General features: G+C 44.7%; 1 protein-coding gene across 1 annotated transcript in view; it reads left to right on the forward strand.

Moving 5' to 3' along the window:
* The first annotated feature begins 9,620 nt into the window (after positions 1-9,620).
* The window catches only part of LOC147707765 (trypsin I-P1-like), a 67,884-nt gene continuing 54,518 nt past the window's right edge, over positions 9,621-22,986 (forward strand). Inside the window, exons 1-2 of the mRNA XM_086926618.1 lie at positions 9,621-9,688; positions 11,044-11,221. Coding sequence (XP_086782744.1) covers positions 9,643-9,688; positions 11,044-11,221 — 224 coding nt within the window. The 5' untranslated portion in view covers positions 9,621-9,642. The remainder of the gene's footprint in view (positions 9,689-11,043; positions 11,222-22,986) is intronic.

Raw genomic sequence — 22,986 nt, forward strand, 5'->3', positions numbered from 1 at the left:
AATTTGATGGGACACTGTTGCGTTGGACTATTTCACAGAAGGCCCACGCAAGTAGAGACTTGTTTATGATGTTTGCTAATGTATCTTAATACGTGCTGCAGATGTGGGGTGACGTTGTGATAGCAACCACGCAGGGTATATCACATGACAGTTGGGCGCTTACTGTTGTTGGGATCGACCGAGCCATACATGCCACTGCAACGGATTGGCAAATACGCGGCGCCGCTCCATCACGGCACACACTGAGGCCGCACACTAGCGTAGATACTTAATCAGATGGCACATCTTCCAATCACAAAGGGGAGGGGTATGTCACAAAACAACACCGATTGTGCACACGACCCCGCCAGTTGATACACTGGGATAGTTTATCATCATAATCAGTTAAAGACGTTTGGAAGGACATCTCTGTAGAGTTCGCCCTCACTGTTATGAAGTTCGGTTCGACGTTGACTTAATGTTTACGTTACAACAGACCGTTGCATACTCACTCGCCCATGACACGCACTCACCTATAAGAAACTTACTTCCTCCACCCCAGACGACTACATACCCTGGTAATGGCACAAGCTAACGTACTGTTATGGAATATACACATCATGCACACACCCTCGTGGTGCTACTCCGTCTTCGCCTACCTCCAGCAACATTCAGTAGGCATTGCCCTCTTGCAGGAAACGCACATGACACTGGCCGAACTGAACAGTCTGTGCAGGAGTTGGAGAGGGCTGATACACCTTGGTGCGAGGGCTGCTCAATGGTCAAACAATTCTGCTGGGTTCGATATGCGCTTCAAATGTGGACCAACCCTAATTTCTGGCGTGGTTATTGCAAGCCTTGACCCCTTATGCGGGACTCCCCTGGCTGCTGGGAGGAGATTTAAATTCGGTACTCAATGTTGACACAGATAGATCGTTCCCCCCTCTTCACAACACCTCTGCTGTGTCTAATGCTCTGGCCTCACTGAATGGCTCGCACACGGGAAGTTGCTGGATATTTGGCTTGTTCTTAATCCTACTGAGCACATTTACTCCTATTATTCAGCGGTACACGACCTGCATGTACGTCTAGATAGGGTAGTGGGCTCCCAATCCCTGCTCCCACTGGTCATGAAAGCAGAATATCATAACCTTTTGTGGATTTAATTCAGCTGGGAAGCAGTTCATCTCCCCGTACCCACATAGCGCCTGCAAACGACTGCACTAGAAGACCTGGAATTTCGTTCTTCACTAGGAACGGCCGTTCTCACATATTTCAACCTCAATGAGGGTACAAAGAGTAATGACCTTGTGGAATGGGATGCCTTCAAGTAGCGGTCAGGGGACACTGTCTGAGGGCCACATGGAATATACGTAAGCAGCTGTCAAAATCACTTAAGACGATAGAGCCCAAGCTCCTGCAGTATGAACGTGATGAGGAAGGGAGGGGCAGAGATTCTAGTCGGCTGGGGAGGCTCCGCGCCAAACATGCGGAGCTACTGGAACGACTGCAATGCCACAACTACGCGCTCTCACACAGTCTGCATACATGCCTTGGCTGATAGAGCAGGCCGACTACTTGCCTGGCTACTGAGACAGGAGAACAACCACGCTCCAATCGAAGCCATTGCACGTCAGCGGGGGCCCTGGTGTACTCACAGCGTGAGATACACAGGGCTTTTGCGGACCGCTATGGCCAGCTGTACCAGTCTCAGGGGCGATGCCCAGGTTATGAGCTAGAGAGATTCATGGGCTCCTTCTAACTGCCTATCGCCTCAGGGACACATCGAGACGCGCTTGATTGCCCACTCACCTTAGAAGAGATTGGGGATGTAATTGGGTCTGTGGCATCCAGGAAAATGCCGGGCCAGATGGCCTGCCAGCCAAATATTACAAAGCCTACCACAAGTCTCTCGTGCAACACCTCCACACACTATGTACTACGGCACTGGAGGAACAGGAATTGCCCCCCTCGATGCGAGAAGCATACTTGGCATCTCTACTAAAACCGGACAAAGCTCCCACAGCCCTGGGTTCGTATAGACCCTTAGCCCTACTCAATACTGATGATAAAATACTCGCTAAGCTGCTGGCGGTCAGACTGGCACCGGTAGTCCCTAACCTGATCCATGCTGACCAAAACGGATTTGTGCCTGCACGGAGCACATCGCTGAATCTACACCCGTTTTTCAGGATGGCGACAGATGACATACAGGAATGGCCAAGAGCTGGTTGTCTCATACTAGACCTGGAAAAGGCATTCAACTGCTTAGAATGGAGTTATCTGGGAGCAGTGTTGTTGCAATATGATCTGGGCCTGGGGTTCCTTCAGATGATTAACTTGCTTTACAAAATCCCACAGTTCGGGTGCGATTGGGGCCACTCATCTCTGATGCCATACCATGTGAAGAGGTACTAGGCAGGGGTGCCCCTTATGCCCTCTCCTGTTCGCGCTTGAGATAGAGCCCCTAGCGGCAGCAATACGTACAACGATGGGAGTAGGTATACCTATTGGGGATGCGACCCACCAAGTATCACTTTATGCAGATCACCGGCTAGGGTATGTGAAGGACATAGGCAACATACCCGATCAGCTGGCGCATTTACTGCAGGACTACGCTGCCATCTCGGGGCTACAGGTGAATGCTGGCAAGTCCTGCCTCTATGCGTTTGGTGAAAGGGGGCCATGACCCAAGATACACCCTGAACGGTGCGGTAGTACAATGGAGAGAGTGCACCTTCCACTACCTAGGGATCCAGATATATCGCCAGCCAAAAGACCTTTTTGATGGCAACCTGGGAAGGGCCTTAACTGCAATACGGTCAAAGGTGCGATTCTGAAACACACTCCCACTAAAGGTCACTGGCAGGGTAGCATTAACCAAAATGGTGATACTTCCCCGAATTCTGTACTATTTTACTAATCTGCCTCTGTATGTTCCGGCAACCTTCTTTGCTGCACTCACTAAACTGCTAAGGGACTTTCTCTGAGGGAACGCTCGACATAGGATGGCACTAGCGAAACTATATTTGCCCACTGACCAGGGAGGCCTTTCCGCACCTTCATTTGGCACTGCTACTTTGATGCTCATCTGCAGTGGATAGCCGTTGACTCATGGATAGAGGCCGTGAGGACACGGCGACCACGCTGCCACTGTACTCACTCGAGCAAATAGTCAGGCTCTTCAACCCTGCCACTAAGGCCACACCGCCAACACTGCTACTATTAGCAGTGGCATACAAATGCTATCGCAGATGCCTATACATTACACAAGCTATTGTCCCCTACACGCCAGCTATCCCACTGGAGGGCTCTCCTAGCGGGCCCACGGTCCTTACATCTCTTTTGCTCACGGACTGGCATGAAGCAGATATACAGACTCTAGGTGACTTGTACCGAGATAGAGCACTCATACCGTATGTGCCATTAGTGAAGGACGAGGGACTCCCTCCAAGGCAATTCCTCACACACTGCTCATTAGTGGCAATGCAGACGGCCAGATGGGAAACATGACCAGCACCTCACCATACAGTATTTGCATGTCATGGGGCGAGGACGGCACCTTATACGATGGTTTGCGGCATTGCTCCGTACTCAAGTGGTGCTTAGTTTAAATCCACTCCACCGTAAATGGGAGCTGGACTTGGGGCGACAATTGGCCGATAAAGAATGGAAAAGGATACTTTAAAGTCCAGTGTGCAACCCTTGCAACATGAGTTTTCGTCAAATACAAATATTCATTGTTCATAGATCATACCTCACACCTGGGATGTTAAACAGGTACTTTCACCGCACGGACGCCACATTAGCAAGATGTGCCGAACAAGGGGCTGAGTTGATCCACATGTTATGGAGCTGCCCTAAAATATCCACATACTGGCACACGATAAGCAGACTACTACATACATGCACAGGTCGCGACATACCCTTTGAATGGACTGTATACCTACTACACCATTCCCGGAGGACTCTCGCCACAAAGGTCACATCTAGGTTTCTATACTTGGGGATAGTGGTCTCTAAGCACCTTTTAACTAAGTTATGGAAGGCGTTGCTGACTGTTAGCATGGGCCAAGGTGGAGGAAATAGCCATCCAGCCTGAAGAAACGCTAGGACTGTGTAATGAGCCCCCTAGCGGCCCAATGGGGGGCATCCTCCATGCGCTGCAGCAGACGGGGAAGAGTGCTCGGAGGGGCGCTCTGTATGGGAGGAGCACAAACAAACAGAGGGAAACGCGCACACCGACTGGGACAGGCCGTGACACTCCATCTCCTCATGAAGACTGATAGATTGCCTGCATAGGAATGGATGTCACTAGTGAGGGGAGATACATAACAGGTTGCTTTGAAATAACTGAGGAGGTGCATGTGGGAGGGCAGTGCGAGTGATCACCATACATACACTGGTCACTGTTGTGGTTGTTTTTTCTTTCGTTCTCTATTATACCATCTGTTTGGAAGCCCCCAGGGAATGTACTGGAAGGACCTACGTGGAACATCACTAAGGTATTCTCATGTTCAAGATGTAACTTATACACTACAGACTGAAGATCAGGGGCTCACTTGATCCTCTGTGGAGGGAATTACACAGTATTTACTTTATGTCCGGCGAATATGTAATGAAATGTATGTCACACTGCTGATTAATGGTTGTACTCATGGACAGCTACCCAAACGTCTGTTGCCTTACATAAGAATGCAAAACAAAATCAATAAAAACAGATTTAAACAAAAAAATAGCTGTGTATGAACTGGTGGCAAAGTGAGCAAAAGAACGATGATGGATTCAACTCAGATCTGTGACTGAGAGTAAGTGTCTGAAATGCTTCAGCGCTCTGTTCTTCATCTCCTTGTGTTTGCTTTGTTTTCCCTAAGTTGGTAGTGTATGCCCATACGTGGGTCCCTTGCTCACTTTGCCACTGCATTCAAGCTAGCCTGGCTGATGAGGGCTGTTAGCTCGCAGCCGGTCCCAGGATGCTTGTTTCTAGTCCAAGGAAGACATGCCTCGGCAGTTCAGGCTGGACTGTTCCCATGAGGCAGAGGGTCAAGACTGATTTGCATACAGTTGTGTCTGAACTGGGGTGACAAAGTGAGCTAAAGAACGATGATGGATTCAATCCAGATCTATGACTGGGGGGGAGTGTCTGAAATATTGCAGCGCTCCGTCCATCATCTCATTGTGTTTGCTTTGTTTGTCTTAATTTGGCAGGGTATGTCCAGATGTGGGTCCCTTGCTCACTTTGTCTCTGGATTCAAGGTAGCCTGGCTGATGAGGGTTGTTAGCCCAAAACCAGTCCCAGGATGCTTGTTTCCGGTCGAGGGAAGACATGGCTTGGCAGTTGAGGCTGGACTGTTCCCATGAGGCACAGGGTCAAGGCTGATTTGCTTATAGCTGTGTCTGAACTGGGGAGGCGAAGTGAACTAAAGAACAATGATCGATTCAACCCAGATCTGTGACTGGGTATGAGTGTCTGAAATGTTTCAGCGCTCCGTCCAATATCTCCTTGTGTTTGTTCGGTGTAATGGTCCAGCAGGGACTGCCAAGCCAGGTCCTCCCTGGACTGGAAACAAGCATCTTGGGACTGGTTTCAGAGCATTACCCCGCATAGCTTGAATCCAGGCTAGCTTGAATCCAGTGGCACAGCAAGCCCAGGGCCCACATCTGGGCATACCCGGCACACTTAGGGCGAAAAAGCAAGACACACAGATGATGGACAGAATGCAGAGCAAATCAAACACAGGAGCTGCTCCTCAACTAGGGCGGATGAGTGTTGGCCATCTGCTTTCTCCCAGTGTGAGACGCAGAAACATAAAATGGTAATAACTTCCTTTTTATGTTTAGTTGCGGATGGACGGGTGGGTGGGGTTGCTCTGCAAGCAGGGGAGGAGTGGTGTGCCCACTCCTGAGGGGGCAATGACTGATTGGTCGGCCCTCTGGGGACACCCAAACAAGCCATGTACAATCTTCCCTTTCTCAATCCAGGCTGCAATGCAGCCTACATGGAGAACATGGCCCCCCCATAAGCCCCAGGCTGGGCGGCATCCTCACCAATCACAACGCTGCCATTGCAGCTTTATGATTGGCTTAGGGGAGGGAAGGGAGGCTGCCTGCTTCCTGTTCTTGTTTGAGGCAGGAGAGCAGGAGCAGGTGCCAAGAAAATGCAGGACCCTGCCAGAGGACAGGAACGTTTTTGATTTATTATTAAATTAACCCCCCCTCCTCCCGGCGCAACCCTCCACCTCCCCACCCACAATTAATGTTAGTCACTACTGATCAAACATTCCACGTCAGTCAAAAGATCTGGATTAAATCCATCGTTCTTTTACTTACCATGACACTGGAGTCAAGCTAGCCTGGCTGATAGGGGTGAAACCCTGAAACCGGTCCTAAGATGCTTGTTTCCAATCCAGGGAGGACCTGGCTTGGTAGTTTGGGATGGACTGTTCCCTTGGGGAACAGGTTCAAGACTGATTTGCATATGGCTGGGTCTAAGCTGGGGTGGCTTGCGAAGCAAAAACAATGGATTTAGGCCAAGATCTCTGGACTGGGGTGAACGTATGACATTGTTCAGCCTTCTGTCCATCAATTGTTCATTCTGCAATATTCGTCTACACAGCCGGGGTGGGATCCCATCATTGAGCTCTCACTCCTGGATCTCTCCCTGAACGGTGGAGTACTTATCCCACCCTCATCGCCAGATGTTGTTTTGTGAAAGTGCATGTATTTAGATTCCTATATTCTAACATCTCGAGGAGAACGTGTCTCTCTGCATCTCTTCTCTAGACCGCTATTCCCATTTCTGACTCTTCCCTTTCCAATTTCCCTCTCAACTCCCCTCGATCCTACTGCACTGATTCTGAATAGTTAAATATTTTTAGTACATAGGTCAAATGAATTTAGCATTTGCAAATCCAATCATTCGGAGAGTTTGTGAATGCAAAAATCCTTTTTACATCTGGCCCAAAATACTTTGGGATAAATGTACAAAGAATGGTTGCAATTTTGAGCTGACTTTTTGCAAGCATTATCTTATTTTGTGAACCGACCTAGTGCTAATAGGTCAGTTCACAACATACTTGGGGGTCATATTTGCTTACTTTTCATGCAATGCAGTGAAGCAAGTGAAGTTGCTGCATTGAGTGAAAGAGCAGAACTGTGCAATATGTTCAAAGATATGGTGCAGTGCTGTTCTGTCTTAGCTCTTGCACACTTGTGGCTGCCAAGCACCAATGCAGTCGCCCTTGCGTTATGGCACAAGGGTGCCTGCTTTGTGGTCATGATTGTTTTTGTGAAAGAAGGCATCCCTTCCTGCACAAAAACTACCCTTTGAAGCTATTTCCTGTGTGTATGTGTGCTACAGAACTCAGAACACATGCAAAGAGGAACTAATGAGAAGATATAAAAGAATTGAAATGAAAATATTCCTCCTCATTACTCCATCCTCATGTAGGTGCACCATTTTAGAGCAGACCCATGTTTTCAAGTCTTCGCAAATATGGGTTTGCTTCCAAGTGCTTGAGTGCATGAGTGGATGCACAGAAAGACCCATGTTCCGCCCATGTAATGCTTACTTGATGCAAGCAACGCAAATAAGGATTTGCTTGGCTTTGTAAATCCCTAAATGGATTTCGCACCTGAGCCGAGCCCAAAAAGCGTGCAACCCGGATGCAAAATATTAGTCAATCTGGAACTGAGTTGGACGGGGCTCAGAAGGATCTTCCTAATAAAAATGCAGTAGACAGGCTGAACATCTCAACTCCCTCTAATTGGCAGGAAAGGCAGTTATAGTGGCCAGTAAGTGACACCAGACCACCAGACATTTGAAAACTGAGGGCCTGATTCACGATAATAGGCATGCCCTTGCTGTTTATGTGCAGAGTTCTCCACCCTGACTGTGGGGCCTCTGCAGTTGTAAATGTACTATTAAAATGCAGTTTGCGAATTCCAAAAATGAGTAAACTTACACAAACGTACAAGCTTACCTTTGTGAGTCAGGCCCTGAAAGATTTTATTTATTATAATTTTTTAAGCAGACCTATTTCCTTAACGTTATCAGCTTTGAAAAACGTCAATGGGAGTTGGCAGTTGTTACTTTGCTACCTCCTACTCCCCTGACACTGCCGTCACAACTTGCAAGGGGAAAAAAGCCAAAATGGACCCCCTCCAATTTGTGAATGAATTAGTACTCCAACTTGGGTAAGACGGAGGTCCTGCTGTTTGGAAAGGCCGATAAAATCTGGTCCGATGACTGGTGGCCAGCCTCCCTTGGCTCATGCCCCTCACCTAAATCCTCAGTGAGGAATCTTGGGTTAACAATCGACAATAAGTTGTCCATGTCTGATCATATTAGCAAAGTAGTAGGTACCAGTTATGGGCTCATGCGCACTTTGAGGAAAATCTTTAAGTAGTTTCCCCTCTCAGCTTGTATGCCATTAGTACAGGGACTCATTGTCAGTAGGATTGATTATGGGAACGCACTCCTGTCCTCAATAAATACCACCCTGCTGGCCCGCCTACAGGTTTTACAGAATACCGCTGCAAGGCTGGTGCTCGACCTTCCTTCCCGCACCCCTTCACTACCATGCTTAAAAACTTTGCATTGGCTCCCAATACAAAAACGCATTAAATTCAAACTATGTTGCCTCATCTATAAATCCATCAACGGGCTTGGCCTGGCATACCTAAAACAAAAGCTAAAGGTCTACCACCCGGTGAGAATGCTCAGATCATCCAGCAAGTCTCTTCTAAGTGTCCCCAGGGTACGTACGGCCAGAAACCGTGACAGGGCTTTCAGCAAAACAGCTCCTGAAGCCTGGAACTCCCTGCCCCTCCAGATTAGGACCAAACCCGACTACCTGAGATTCCGCAGACAGCTAAAAACATGGCTCTTCTAGACCTGTCTTTGCCCTGCCAGGGCCTCTGTTAGGAGATTTCTCTGCAAGCTCTCTGAGACCTTCGGGTGATTTATGCTATACAAATGTAAATGAAATGAAAAAAACTTGGGAGTCGGCATCCTATCAATGGTTTGCAACTAGCATTATGTCACAAACCATTGATTCATAGGGTGCTAATTCAGAATTTGGAAGGGAGGCCCAAAACATACCTATTCTGAATTGAAAATCATTTGAAAACTCATTTACAAGCTGGAAAAAACGTTTCTGACTTGTAAAATGGGTATATTAAATAAGAAAATGCTTTTTACTGTCGCAAGCCATCTGATCTAGTCAGTCAGAGGGTTTATGTCTGGTAAAGCGTTAAATGCATCTAGCCACTAGTGGATGGCGTGTGTGCGCTTGTGTTAAATCTTGCAATTATATGCAAAGATTCATAGTAGTCTTGCTCTCAATGTCACCTTTAACTGATGGTATTTGCTCTTCATGTATTTACTGCAAAGTAAACACTTTCTGGGTACATTAAGTGGTTGCGTTCCATATTTGTTTATCAGGAATGGGAACCATTATTCCCATTACCCTTTGTATTAGGAGGAGTTTGCCTTTGCGAGGTCATATTTTGAAAGGGGAGGTGACTGAGATATGACAAAATAGCACCGCTCTCACAAATTTTAGAAATCTCTGACGCAGGACATATGATAATGAAGCATATATAATAGTTTCTTTTCACTTGTAAAAGTATTGAAACTTTGTCAACCACCAGAGTCTCGAGATGAAGCTCTTTCTTCTGCTAGCTCTGGCAGCCTGGCAACATGCAGGTAAAAGCAACAAAGAGAAAGTCGATGTGCTGTGTGGGGTGTTAGTGGCTACAGAGATATTTACTTGATTTCCATGCACATTTTTTGCGACCTTGCCAATTCTTGATCTTGGGCCAGATGTACGACACTGTTTGCGATTCCCTATGGGGTTGCAAATTGCATGCATCATGAATATTAATGAGGCTGTTGCAATGTGTGACCCCATTGGGAATGGTTAACGCTCCCGGGGATGGTGGCCTACTGGGGTCAGCAGACCACCATGTCTGTGACTGCTTTGCCAATAAAGCATTTATTTAAAAAAAAAGCAGCCTGTTTTCCTTAAAGTAAAAGGGGATGCATTTAAAAAAGAAAAAATTAACTTTTCAGTTTCATTTTTTAAGGGCAGGCAGTGGTCCCTGGGACCACTGCCAGTTCTTAACAAATGTTTGTGCTGGCATTCCCAAAGGGGAAGGGGTCCTCTGGGGACCCCTTCCCATTTGTGAGTGCCTTACCACCCTTCTGAGAAGGGTGGTAAACTGGGAGTGTTTTGCGACCGCAATTGCGGTCGTACAACATTCATACATTAGTTCTGGACACGCTATTAGGAAGGGACGCCCTTGGCACGCCCCTTCCTAATAGCAAGTCGCTAACCCTATTTTGCGAGTCGCTAATTGATTAACGACTTTCAAAATAGGGTTAGTACATTGGCCCCACGTTTTTTGCAGTAAAAAACAGGCTTAAAACCACTTTGCGACTGCAAAAAATGGTCGTACATCTGGCGCCATGTGCCTTCTGCGTGTCTATGCAGTCAGTCTATGCGCCGCTAATGGACAGTTGGGTCAATCTGAGGTGCTCCCTTTTCCGTTTGTGAAGGTGTGACTGGACGGAAGGAGGGAGTGCTAAAATGCCTTGGGGTAAGAAAAGTAGGCTAAGGTAGAGGAAAGTCTCCACTCAAATCACCAGTTAATATGAAGGCTTATGTGTGTTTTTAACTGTGAATTTGAGAACTTACTGCAGCAATTTTAGCGCTACAATTAATTGCTCAAACTGGGTATAAAATTATATCAGGATGTATTATTAATATTATCAAAGTTACGAATTTGTGGGTGCTTGTCACTTTCCCAACATTTGCTTCCAACCATCGCCATGAAATGCTCATGCTGGGTACACCCATCGCAGCATGATTTTTGCCTATCATACACATCTGCAACTTTCACTTGGGACGCTAATATTTGTAAATTCTGATTCGATGAATCACCCAATATTGGCACATTTCTACTCACAAGCTGAACATAAATGCACAAAAATGTTTAAATCAGGATCTTGATATCAGCTGTCCCATGTAAATTCAATTTCTCTTGATTTGTGTCTTACAGCTGCCTACCCGACAAAGGTCGAAGATATCAATGATATTGTCAATGGCTACAACTGCCCACGAAAGAGCAAACCTTGGCAGGTCTTCCTGACATATCAGACAGAGGAAGGGAGCAGCTTTTGTGGGGGATCCCTGATCAATCAGAATTGGATTCTATCAGCTGCACATTGTATGGGCCTGTGAGTGTCTTCCTTCTTCTGTTCAATCTACTGTTTGTTGAAATAGACATTTATCTGTCACATATATTCATTGAGATACTTTCTCGGGTACTTATGATAAACCTGAAATGTAGCATTTATTAAAGGACTTTCCTGGTTTGAAGCTAGTAAAATGAGCCAGTATTTAAGTGCATTGCATTGCTTGGCTATTACTGTGATTGCATAAAATTCATGTTGAGTGATGGTAACTATGTACAGATCCACGGTGGCATACTCTAGCTGTGCAAGAAACTGTCCATAATCAGCATGTATGAATTAGAAGTGAACCACCAGTGTCATTTAAAATTATTTTAGATAATGACACAAACTTAAAGTAAAACAAAGTTCTTTTAAGTGTGCAAGAACATCAGGTAGTGCATGACCTATGAAACAATCTCCAATAACCACTGGGCGTTAACAATTTAAAAATCTGAGCTGTGAGACAAATCAGGACTCCAACTGCATCTACATCCCCATTGTAGGTTCAGCACCTGAGTTTAGCTAGATAGACTGCTAATCCCCTTCATACCAAAGGTCCTCTCCATCCCTGCCGCAGTCGAGCCCCCACTAGATGCAGTAATACTTTGGGTACCGAGGGTACTTACTGTGAACTCGAATCAGACCTATGACATGGCCTGATATAACTGCACAACTGACAGCTGCCAATAATGACAACCAGCAACTTGTAGCAGGTACTGAAATCAAAATGGAGGCCACATGCCAGACATATAACACTCAAATCCATTCCTGAACAAAAACAATCCTGCCCCCGCATAGGCACCCTTTCAAAATAGCAAGTGTGCCAGCGCAGGGAGAGAGCGGAAGAGCGCCATATCTTTGTAATATGCACAGTTTTGGACTCTCCCCTTCACTCAGTGCAGTTCAGCAACATGCCTTGCTGCATTGTGTGAAAGAGTAGTGAGTCTGGGCCTTACAACAGACTGAAAAGATTTAACAGGACCCAATATATCATCACTAGGAAGATTCGTCCACCCCTACTCATAGTTTTTGTCAGTGCCTTAACTCTGTACATGGGCGGAAACAATGACATTGATTATTGATTCACCTCATGAGCAGCTCAAGCACTTTTAAATTCTTGGTTAATATGCTCATACTCCAATGTTGCACACATGTTCTCTTCTGACTTGGACAAAGTGGTGGTTCTTAATTGCAGGTTTGCACTGGCATATAGGGCAATCAGGCAGTGCCTGATGGGCTGATCTCACAGATCAGTGTGTAGGGTGTTTTTTAGCAGTTTTTAGGCTGGTTTTGAGGCCAGGTAGTCCTCTTGATTTCACGATATTGCCACAAGCACTGTCTGATGCAAACAAAAATGCATTCAGTGCAGTGGTTAATTTGCAAAAAAATAAGTGCTGGGACTCTCATCAGGAGGCAACTTGCACCAACCCATTTCTCCTGTTAGCACCGCCTAAAACAAAACCAACTACTAACCATGAAAGTGGGGAGATGATGTGGCGAAATGACCAGAGATCCAGACTATGGAGCTGGAGAACCATGGGGCATATTACCAACAACTAGCGATAATTATCGCTATGTTGGCTTAGCGGCAATACTATTATCGCCGAGCTCCGCCGATTTTTATCGCAGATAAACCTTGCTATTATCAAGGTTTATCTCAAAAGCGATAAAAATCGGCCAAAATGCATGAATATCGCTGAAAAGTCAGTGATATTCATGCATTACCGAGCTAATGCTCTTAGCCATGTTATCCACCTACCATTGGATAACATAGCTAAGAACTGCTCTGGGCAGGCTTTAGCTTTTGGAGATATTCGCGCTTAGCGCGAATATTTCCAAAAGTAGGTAATAGGAGATAGCGATGTTAGCGACTGTTTCCAGTTGCTAACATCTTGGCAGGCCCACTTTGCATGTCATTAGCGATAAATATCGCTGACATGCAAAGCGGGCACCAAGATGATCGCTATCTCCTACTAGCTGTCTCTAACTGGTGTTAGCGACAGCTAGGTAATAGGGTGATGAAATTATTGCCGCTTTAGCGGGAAAAATTACCGCTAAAGCGGCGATAAGGCCCTTGGTAATATGCCCCCAGGTTCGTGTCTCAGCGTGATTCTGGGAAAATCACTTAATCTTCCCGTAAACAAATGTGTCCTTAACTGGTACTCATGAAAATTGCAGGTGTTGATGATTAAGTGCTGGTGCTAAGTTAAGCATTGACGCAGTCCCCCATAACTTGCAAAATACATATAGACGGTGTCTTTAAAAGCTAAATACTGTGCTGATTTGCAGATGTGGGTCACTTGTTTACCTGTCTGGTTCGCTAATGCTGGCCACTTTTATTTTGGGTCCCGGGCCTACTTTTCGTCCCAGTGCGATCCTGCTAGCTTGTTTACTGTTTGCCCCTTCATTTTGATTCTCCAGTGGGAACTTGTTCGAGCCGGATTGATACGCATTCATGCCTGACATCCAACCTGGCTTATGAACATCGACTTCTATCTGAAGAACACCCATGCTAGGTGTGATGTTCCTTAGGAAGGGTACACGTCAGGAAATGCCGGAGGCGATCGTGCACAAAAGGAAAATACCAACAGTTTTCTACTCAGTTTTAGGCTGAAAGTATGGCCAATTAGTGGCTTACATACAGGATGAGCCTAGCCCCATTGGTAAGTTCAAGCAATCAAATGAAAATATAAAGAACACCAAAATAAATCATATATTGTTATCAGGGCTTTAAGTGGGCCGGGTCTCACCGGTGCTGAGCACCAGCATTTATTTAAAGGGGGCCTCGAAACGGTTCTCTATCTGGCTCTGTTTTGAGCCCTGGCACAGGCGGTCCGTTTTTTTCTGGACTGCAGTGACAGTAGGCACATCAATCTGCGCATGTTCACACTGCTCACTTCTCACTAGTGGAGAAGTTACGGCATGATGTCATGCCTGTTGAGCGTTGTAAGGGGTGGGAAATCTTTAAAGAGAGTCATTTTCTCTCTGAATTTCCCATCTATTTCTGAACTTCAGGAGCAGCACCATTGTCCAGATGCCACCGAAACTTTAAGTGGAAGCTTTTTCAATATTATGTACAAGCCATAGTTGTTGCTTATTATATTATGCAACTAACAGCCATTGACAAAGCCATTAGTCATGACTTGTCGTCGGTATGATGTTACTTGTTGTATCATATTGTGGTAAATAATTTTACCTATGCATTTTTCCGTATAATTATCAATACAGGACAGCTCATTCAAATGAGAGGCAGAGTCCGTGGTATCTGAGTCATACGGGCTTTAATGGACAACGATCCTCGAGGATGGGATATCATGTTCCATTACCTCTAAGGTTCAGGAAGGGACATTCAATGTTTTATTAACATTACACATTATATATAGCAAAATGACACAATTGAATTCAATACAGTAGGCGTAACAGGTGAAAAGAGAGAGATAAGGACACATGTGCATAATAGGAGGCGTGAAAAAGGGCGTACACATGGGCGTGCATTGTACATGTCAGAGAAACGTCACAAGAATCGTCACATGTGGGTGGATGCATAGGGAAAGTTGCAGAATCAGCAGAAACCCTTGACCTGCATGCGCGCGCAACTTGCATGACGTGTAACTGGGGGCTTTGACTTTAGCACTAGTAGAGGAGACTGGTGTCTGGAGTGTCAGGGCAACCTGTACCTATAGCATATCTAGTATCCTATGTTTGGAGGATGTAGTGTCTGAAGTAAAAGGTCTCTCGGGCAGAGGCTGGTACATGCATACGTGTCTTGGTGCAACGTGCGGAGCCATGGGCCTACCATGGTAACGGATTCAGTAAATCACTTGCAAGGAGGACAGAAAAGGCCGGGCCCTTTGCTCTGCAGCCGGGAATATGTTTACCTATTTCACTAGACTGGAATGTGTTTTCGAGGAGGCTGAGCAGATAACTGTAGGCAAAACATGAACTTGGCAGGTAGTCCAGGCCGAGCCGGGCACCGCTGCGCTGGCAGGAAGTAAGGCAGGGGTCAGGGATGCGTACAGCTTTCGGAGACAGGAGAGATGAGGCAAAGAGGCCTCGTTTAAGGGCCTGGCTCGACTGGGCCAGGAAACATGGAGAAAACGTGTGCGAATTTCAGAAGTGCACCATGTAAAGACGTTGGCACCGTATGCCTAGAAGCCTAACTAACGGGATTTCTTTGCATGACTGGATAGCTAACATGTTAAGGATGGGCGCAAATGTATTTGCGTCTTTCTAGCATGTACAGAACAGAAGTTACACGACATACATGGAACATGGGTGCATGGATAGGGTGCGAGTGGGGGACACATTAGCTACCTGAAAATTTCTATTACCTCAATATATCTGGATGCAATGACAGAAAGAGCAAAATACAAGTCGGACAGTGCACTATGCTAAGCACAGATTTTTAGCTTACGTGCTTTTAATACCACGCCTTTAACTACATTGGTCTCGCATCTTTGAGAGACCCCACTGTTTTTTCATCCCACTTAAAACCCTGAATGTTATCCATCCATTTGTTGTATTCATTATAAATTTAGAATATAATACACAACCTTCCATGTGGATAGGAAACTTTATTGTTGACAGTAAGTTCATTTATATGCAGGTTTTTAGGCAGACAACACTTGTCTTCAAAGTGAACTTTGGCCTTTTGAAGTCTTCTGCATAAACCAGTTATTCATATACTGGGGCCCAACTAAACCTACACAGTCCCAGTAAAGATAATTAAAATGTCATGCCTACACTAGTAAACAGGCAGGAATTTTGGACATACAGAAAGACAGTTAGGGTCTGTTCAGCAATAATGCAGGACTCATTTGGCCAATTTATGAAAACTAAATTAATTCTATCCTACTTGAAGTGGATCACCATCAAACCGGTCATAGGTCATAGGTATGTCTCTTGCTTCAGGCCTCACTACACATTTAGGCTGACAAATAGTCATCGTTGGTAGATTACCCGGACCAATTGGGGTCTCACCTCCCAGCAGTCAGCACACAAATTCTTCAATCCAGATCAACCCAGAAAAATGTTTAATTGGTGACAATTGTCACAGATTGGATGTACAAAAATATGAATTTCACTCCTAGACCATATATGCAACACTGGGTCACGAAGCAGCATGCTGCCCGCCATAAAGGACTACAACACCTCGTACCTGGTAAAAAGTGCTATAAACATGCCAGCTTTATGACAGTGTGACCAGTGCAGCCGCACGTGGGTTTGACATTAGGGGGGGGCATATTGAGAAATAACACAGGTTTAAACCAAAGACAACACAGTTCCAACCACACACCCTACACACTGTGTAGCATGCTACCCGTGTAGCCAAGTGCTTCAGCACCAAATATAGGGGTTATGAGCTCTATATAAATATTACAATACAAGTCACTACATTAGGAAGCTGTACAGTGACCAACTGTTCTCCTTCTCAGCCAGCTACACACCACATGCAATGCTTTCCTTTTTAATTTGCATACCATGATAGGGAGCAGGAACAACACACCTGCATTATAGTCAAGAAGGCTGCAAGAGGAAATGGCACTGCAGCAGCCCACTCTTTCATTAAGAGGTACCTTTTCAATATAATAACATAAGTGGCTAAACTATTTGCTTACTTACGTAATAATGTTGGCTTTACCTTTGCCCTTTATTGAATGCTTATGTTTTTTATAATCATTTTAGTATGCCAATGAGTTTAAGAAAATTATATAAAAAATCCCACATTTGATTCTACTCGGGTGCAGCAGTGAATCCGTGAAGAAACAATATGGCGACAAATACCTATCTAAACCATCAATTTGGAAAAGTGTGCAAGGCTGTGATTCTTTTAACTATATAGATTTGTTCTTACTTCTTGGGCAGAGAAAAGCTCCTTTCTATAGGGGCAGCTCATGTTTAAGTAGATCATCTGAGTATGGTGTTTCTGTCCTCACAGAAATGATCTCAGCATTCTTGTGTCTTAATAGATTTGCCAGTAATTTGATGGCCCAAAGAAAGACATTTTATAAACCAGTAGAACTCCATTCTGAGTATCTCTTCTAGAGATTCCTGGACCTTATAGCAATGGCACAGATGCTCGGCTAAGCACTTTGCCAATTACTCTGCTTTATGCCTCTTCTTTGATTCCCCTCACTACAAAGGTCCTAGCAAATAATCAGAGCAAAGTGACATAAATGATTCTTGTTCTACCCCACTGCCCGAGGAGAGAATTGTTTCCTCTTTTGCGTGTCACATCCGTAGCTGAGGAATAGATTATTGCCCTGGTTTCCTTCCCTCTACATCAATGTTTTCTGTCATTAACCGCCTACCGTCAAATGAAGCTATCAATGCGGAGGTTGAACCGTCAGGACTTTTAAATCTAGGGCTGTCCTTGCTGATATCTCTTTATATTAAAGTATTGAGGAGGGAGTCCACTAGAAGGTTGTAAAATCACTACTGGTCTTTCTTTAGAAGATGGTGTCTGTTTTCTCCTGTGAACTGTTCTCCTGAAAATATTCTATAATTTTTCCAGTGGCTATCTTAAGGTTACAATGGTCAGCTATTAAGAGTTTTATGTCACCTTGGAGGAATTTGTCTACAGCTTCTTCAAGGGCTTTGAATTCTTGAAGAAGTTACATCCTCCTTCCGATCTTCCCCAGTGTTGGGTTGTTTAAAGGCCCCTCTCATTGAGAGCATTTTCTCTATCCCTACCCTTATTTTAGATTTTTCTGGGATGCAATGTTCGGAGATGTTCGGAGAAATTTCTGTTTGTTCGGAGAAGGGATACAGATTTTTTTCCTAAAGTTTTTTAAAAATTCTGTTTATTGAAGTTTCTCAGTACCATACAAACGCACTGCCATATCAAGCAGTGTGAACTAAAGCAATAGTAACAAAAGCATTAAAGGTACATTTTGTGATCAGATGTTACAATACATGCGAGATAATGGACCCACCTTGACAAAGCATTACATGCATTCCGAGTGATATGATAACACAATATTACAGATAGCCAATCAGATCACACAGTTTCATTATGAGTGTGAAGTAGTAAATATTCTCTTAGCGGGGGCCCAAATATCTTTAGGTCTGGAAGTTACAGGCAGTTCCTCGGCATACAATTCCAATTGTTCATGGCAGTACACTAGATCTTTAATCCATTCATCAATTTTAGGAACAAATTTACCTTCCCAAGAGAACATAATCTGCCTTTTGGCGAGCAGGAGGGCCACTCTAACAAACCTGCCCAAAGTAGCCTTCAGTTGGGGGGCATAGCCAAGGAGGCACTCCAGAGGTGTGCATTGTAGAGCGATTCCTGTCATAGAGTGTATGCGCGCAGCCCCACCTTCCCAATATTTAAACACAAGTGCACACTGCCACACAAGGTGGATAAAATCGGCGTTGGATTGCCCACAGCGCTTGCACTGCCTTATATAATTTGGTAATCATTTTTTTCCTGGTTGGAGGTACTAATAGTAATTGAAGTGATTGAAGTGTAGTGGGCTCAGCAGGGAAGTCAGAATAATGATCCTTCAGTGCACGTTTCAGGCGGTAACTGAAGTATTGGAAGAGTAGAGTAGGATTTTGAATGTATTCCAGATCATCCCCTGTGATGTACCTACCCCCAGGAAAGAGCCCGTTTATATGCGTGATTCCAACCTCCTTTAAAGCTTTTATGGGCCGTTGCTCCTGAGTGACAGATAAGTCCGCATGACCAGCCATGGGCAGGGCAGGTGCAAATAAAGGGAGTTTGTGTGTGCGTTTGCCAATCGCCTGCAAGGCTGCAATAGTACTATCAATGGTGTTAATTTCAAGTCTTGGCGTGTGTCTGTGAGTGTAGGTGAGGGTGCTCGCTAGTGGTATGGGGTGTGCATCTCAGTCTTCTACCGCAATGTGTGGTATAAAATCATGTGTGCGGAACCAATAATAAGCGTATTGGGCCTGCGCGCAGCGATAGTACACATAGAAGTCGGGAGCAGCAAAACCCACTTAGTCATAGGCGAGCGTTAGTGTACGCCAGCTAATTCTGGGCTGTTTGTCATCCCATGCCAATCTCAGGAGTTGGGTTTGCACTGTTTTAAAAAATTGCTTGTTGAGTTTGATCGGGATATTGCAAAAAAAGATATAAAAAACGTGGAAGGATCACCATTTTAATTACTCTGATGCGGTCAGCCAGGGACAGCGGGAGATGTGACCACCTATCCACTTGTTGCACTAAAGTGCTGTAGGCTGGGCCATAATTCTCTTTGATCACAGTGTCGGGGTCGCCGTTCACCCAGACACCAAGATATTTAACCGGGTCGCGGTCCATACTAATGGGGATTCCAGCAGGGGCCGAGTCGTGACTAACGTCAAAGGGATAATAACGAATTTCTCCCAATTGATCTTGAGTCTGGAGAATAGGCCAAATCTGATATATTCGTGAATGACTGGCGACAGATGTTGTTGAGGATCACGGATAAACAGGACCATATCGTCCGTGTACATGGAAATACCAACCAGAGCAGCTTCTCTATGGCATTGGCGAATTTTCCAAACCAACAATTCTAAAATGAGGGCCAAGAGAAGGGGGGACAAAGGACACCCTTGTCTGGTGCCGCATTCAATATGAAAAGATTCTAAGGTGAGTCCACCCACTTGCACCCTCGCCGACGCCTCCATGTATAAGATCTGTATCCATCTTGTCAAGACAGGAGGGAATTCCATTCTGTGTAATATGCGCAACATATAACTCCATTCTATGGAGTCAAAAGATTTGGCGGCGTCAAGCATGATCGCAGCTGCTGGCAACTCAGGATTAAGAATGTGGAACATAGCAAAGATGGTGCACAAATTATGGGAGGTGGAACGCTCTGGAATAAACCCGGACTGGTCTGGGGGCAAAAGAAGGGGCATCAGAGGTTGGATTTTTGTAACCAGTATCTTCGATAATTTTAGTCCTAAAGTTAATTCACACTTGCATAGAGACTAGGAGGTGGTACTGCCAGTTTATTGTCTGAATCCTGTACATGAAACAGACTCAAGGTTACATCCAGTAGATGTGGTCATAGTAGTTAAGATTTATTTCAACAGACAACTTATTTGTTTACTTTGGCAATGCCAAAAGGGGATATAAATTATCGAAAGCCACTTTGAGTAGCTGGATTAAGGGTCTGATTTAGTCCTTGGTGGACAGAGTAGTACCGTTGCCATGGCTGGCAGAGTTCTTTACTCCCACCATGGTGAGGGTGTTGTCATCCACATTTAGTGATGTCCACCAGCCCAAAGGACATTTCTTGCATTTCTGGGACCCACCGTCATGGAGGTTCCTGTAAATGCATTGAAACATTGACAGAGAGGTCAGTAAACATGATGGAGCAGTTCATCAAACTTTAAATATTTTTTTTTATTTTCAGAAAGAAAGTCCATGGAGGGATTTTGGTTTGGAAAATTTAAAAAGCAATGGCCACCTCGCCATAGGACTTTTCTCCCAATGTGTGATGGTCATTTTGCAGTTTTTACTGCCCTTACCACCAGGTTTTACCTGGCAGTGACAGATAGTGAAAGCTTGCCATTTGTTTACCCACTCTGAATAGGGTGTGAGGAGACGCCACTATATCTATACTCAGTCGGGTTGTCGGAGGTGTTTGTCAGCGGTGGAGATTGAGTGGTGTCCGCCATTGCCATAGTTCCACCTGACTCTACAGTAGGTGAATTGACCTTCCATGCCTGCCAAACTCTAAATGAGACCCAACTAACAGAAATCAGGAAGCGTTCATATGAGACTCATCCAGCTAAAGAAGAGATAGCATCATGGGCAGTGTGGGCTGGTGTATCTATTGCTGATATTTGCAGAGTGGCCACATGGTCTTTCCCTTCCACATTAATTTCTAGTAATAGATTGAATTTAATTCAGGGAAATGGGTTATCTTTTTGTTCAAATATTTTGTCAAAATCATTTGCAACATGAACAATTGGTTGTTTAGTACAAGGGGCACCCATTATATTTTCTTTTTTTTGGAGTAATGATAAAGTTTGAATAGTTGATAGATGCACTTCTGTTTCTCTGTGTGTTATGTTCTTCTAGAGTGTACAGATCCTGATGAAGGCATGAGGCTTGATCCTCATTTTAGTAAGGACGGGACGAGGAAAGAAATAAGGAGATATTGTGTAGATTATTTGCAGGTAATTTTTACTACTCTAATTCTTCCTTCCTCGGACCAGAACTCGTGTTCCCCCATCATCCCTATTTAGTTTTTCATCAGAAAATTGTTTTACAGGCTTGGAGAACAGGAGGTTCATGGGGTCGAAGTATGCTTCATGTAGTAAAGAGTGGATTATCCTGGAGTACACTACCAAAGACGATTAGATAGAGAGTGCCAAGAGGGGAAGGTGGCACCTTCACTCATTTCAGTAAGGAATGGCACAAGGAAGGAAGAATTTGAGTAGACAACGAGTGCCATAGTGCCAAATACGATAAGTATTGCACCTGATGAAAATCCTACACTGAGGTGCTCAGAAATTATCAGGTGCAATAATTATTGCCTATTCTGAATTTTGTCTGAAAAATGGTGCATAACTGTGGATTTTGGTGCTTACTGCACCAACATCTGCATGTTTCTGTATCTACTGGGAATTTTTCATTGAGTAAATACTGACATGTGACATGTCAAAATTTACCTTGGAAAAAACTGCATAGGTGTGATTTCCTGCAAAACTCATAATTTCGGTATGTGCCAACCAAGCGTTACCGCACATTTTGGAATCAATGCATAAATAGTCTCTTTAAATGTGATTTTCTTGCAAAACTTTCAATCAGGAATAGTGAATAACACCATCCAGCAGACTATAGCTATGTGTCAGTGGAAGGCTCCCCACAAGTTATTAAACTTCAGAACTGCTGATAATAATAGTAGCAACCAAACAACGCTGTTGGTAGATTTTCAGCTTTTGTAATTATTACTGTCCACTATATGCTAAACATGCAGGTTTCACATCCCAAAGACTTCCTATATGCTTCTCTGGACAGTCATTATCTCAGTTAAATGCATTTCTAGTCACACAATACTATAGGCTGGTAGCCATCTTTATTAAAGCAAAGCAATTAAAGACATTCACAGAAGTTGCATAGTATTCATGAAGCAAGCTGTTTTCATTTAGAAAAGATTAGCAGGTTCAATAAGTGCTGTACACTTAAGATTGCTTCAATTTAGGGCACTGTATGATGAGTAAAGCCTTTTATGGCATTAGTCTCTTAAACAGATACATAAGGGAGTGTGACAAATTTTAATAACTGGATCACATTGGCTCTGGACACTGTCGCTCCCCCTAACCCTATCAATTCCACTGGACAAAAACCGTCTGCCTCCTGGTTTACCTCTGTGCTGCTCGCCGAGAAAAGCTGCTGTAAGAAGTTGGAACACAACTGGAGATCTGATTATGATCCCTCAACTAAGCAGATCTACAAAACTAGCTAAAACAATTTCACAAACTTAAGCGGGCGGTGATGAGAGAACATTTTATCAATAAAATCAACACCGTTGGCAATTCCTCTAGATGACTATTTAAGATAGTAAAAGACTTCACTAATCCGTCTGCCATCTCCAGTACCATCTCCCCTACGCAGGATCTTTGCAACGGGCTGTCTAGCTTCTTCTACGATAAAATCGTGGACATCTACTCAACGTTCCCTTCCTCTCCTTCTCCTTACCCCAGGACCTGGGGACAGTTGCAAGCGATCCACTAACCTCCCTTCACCCTATCTCGCTTGACACCTCTCTGCAGAAACTCCTAACTTGCAAATCTGGATC

Source organism: Lissotriton vulgaris, chromosome 6 (genome assembly GCF_964263255.1).
Source record: "Lissotriton vulgaris chromosome 6, aLisVul1.2, whole genome shotgun sequence".
Classification (NCBI taxonomy): domain Eukaryota; kingdom Metazoa; phylum Chordata; class Amphibia; order Caudata; family Salamandridae; genus Lissotriton; species Lissotriton vulgaris.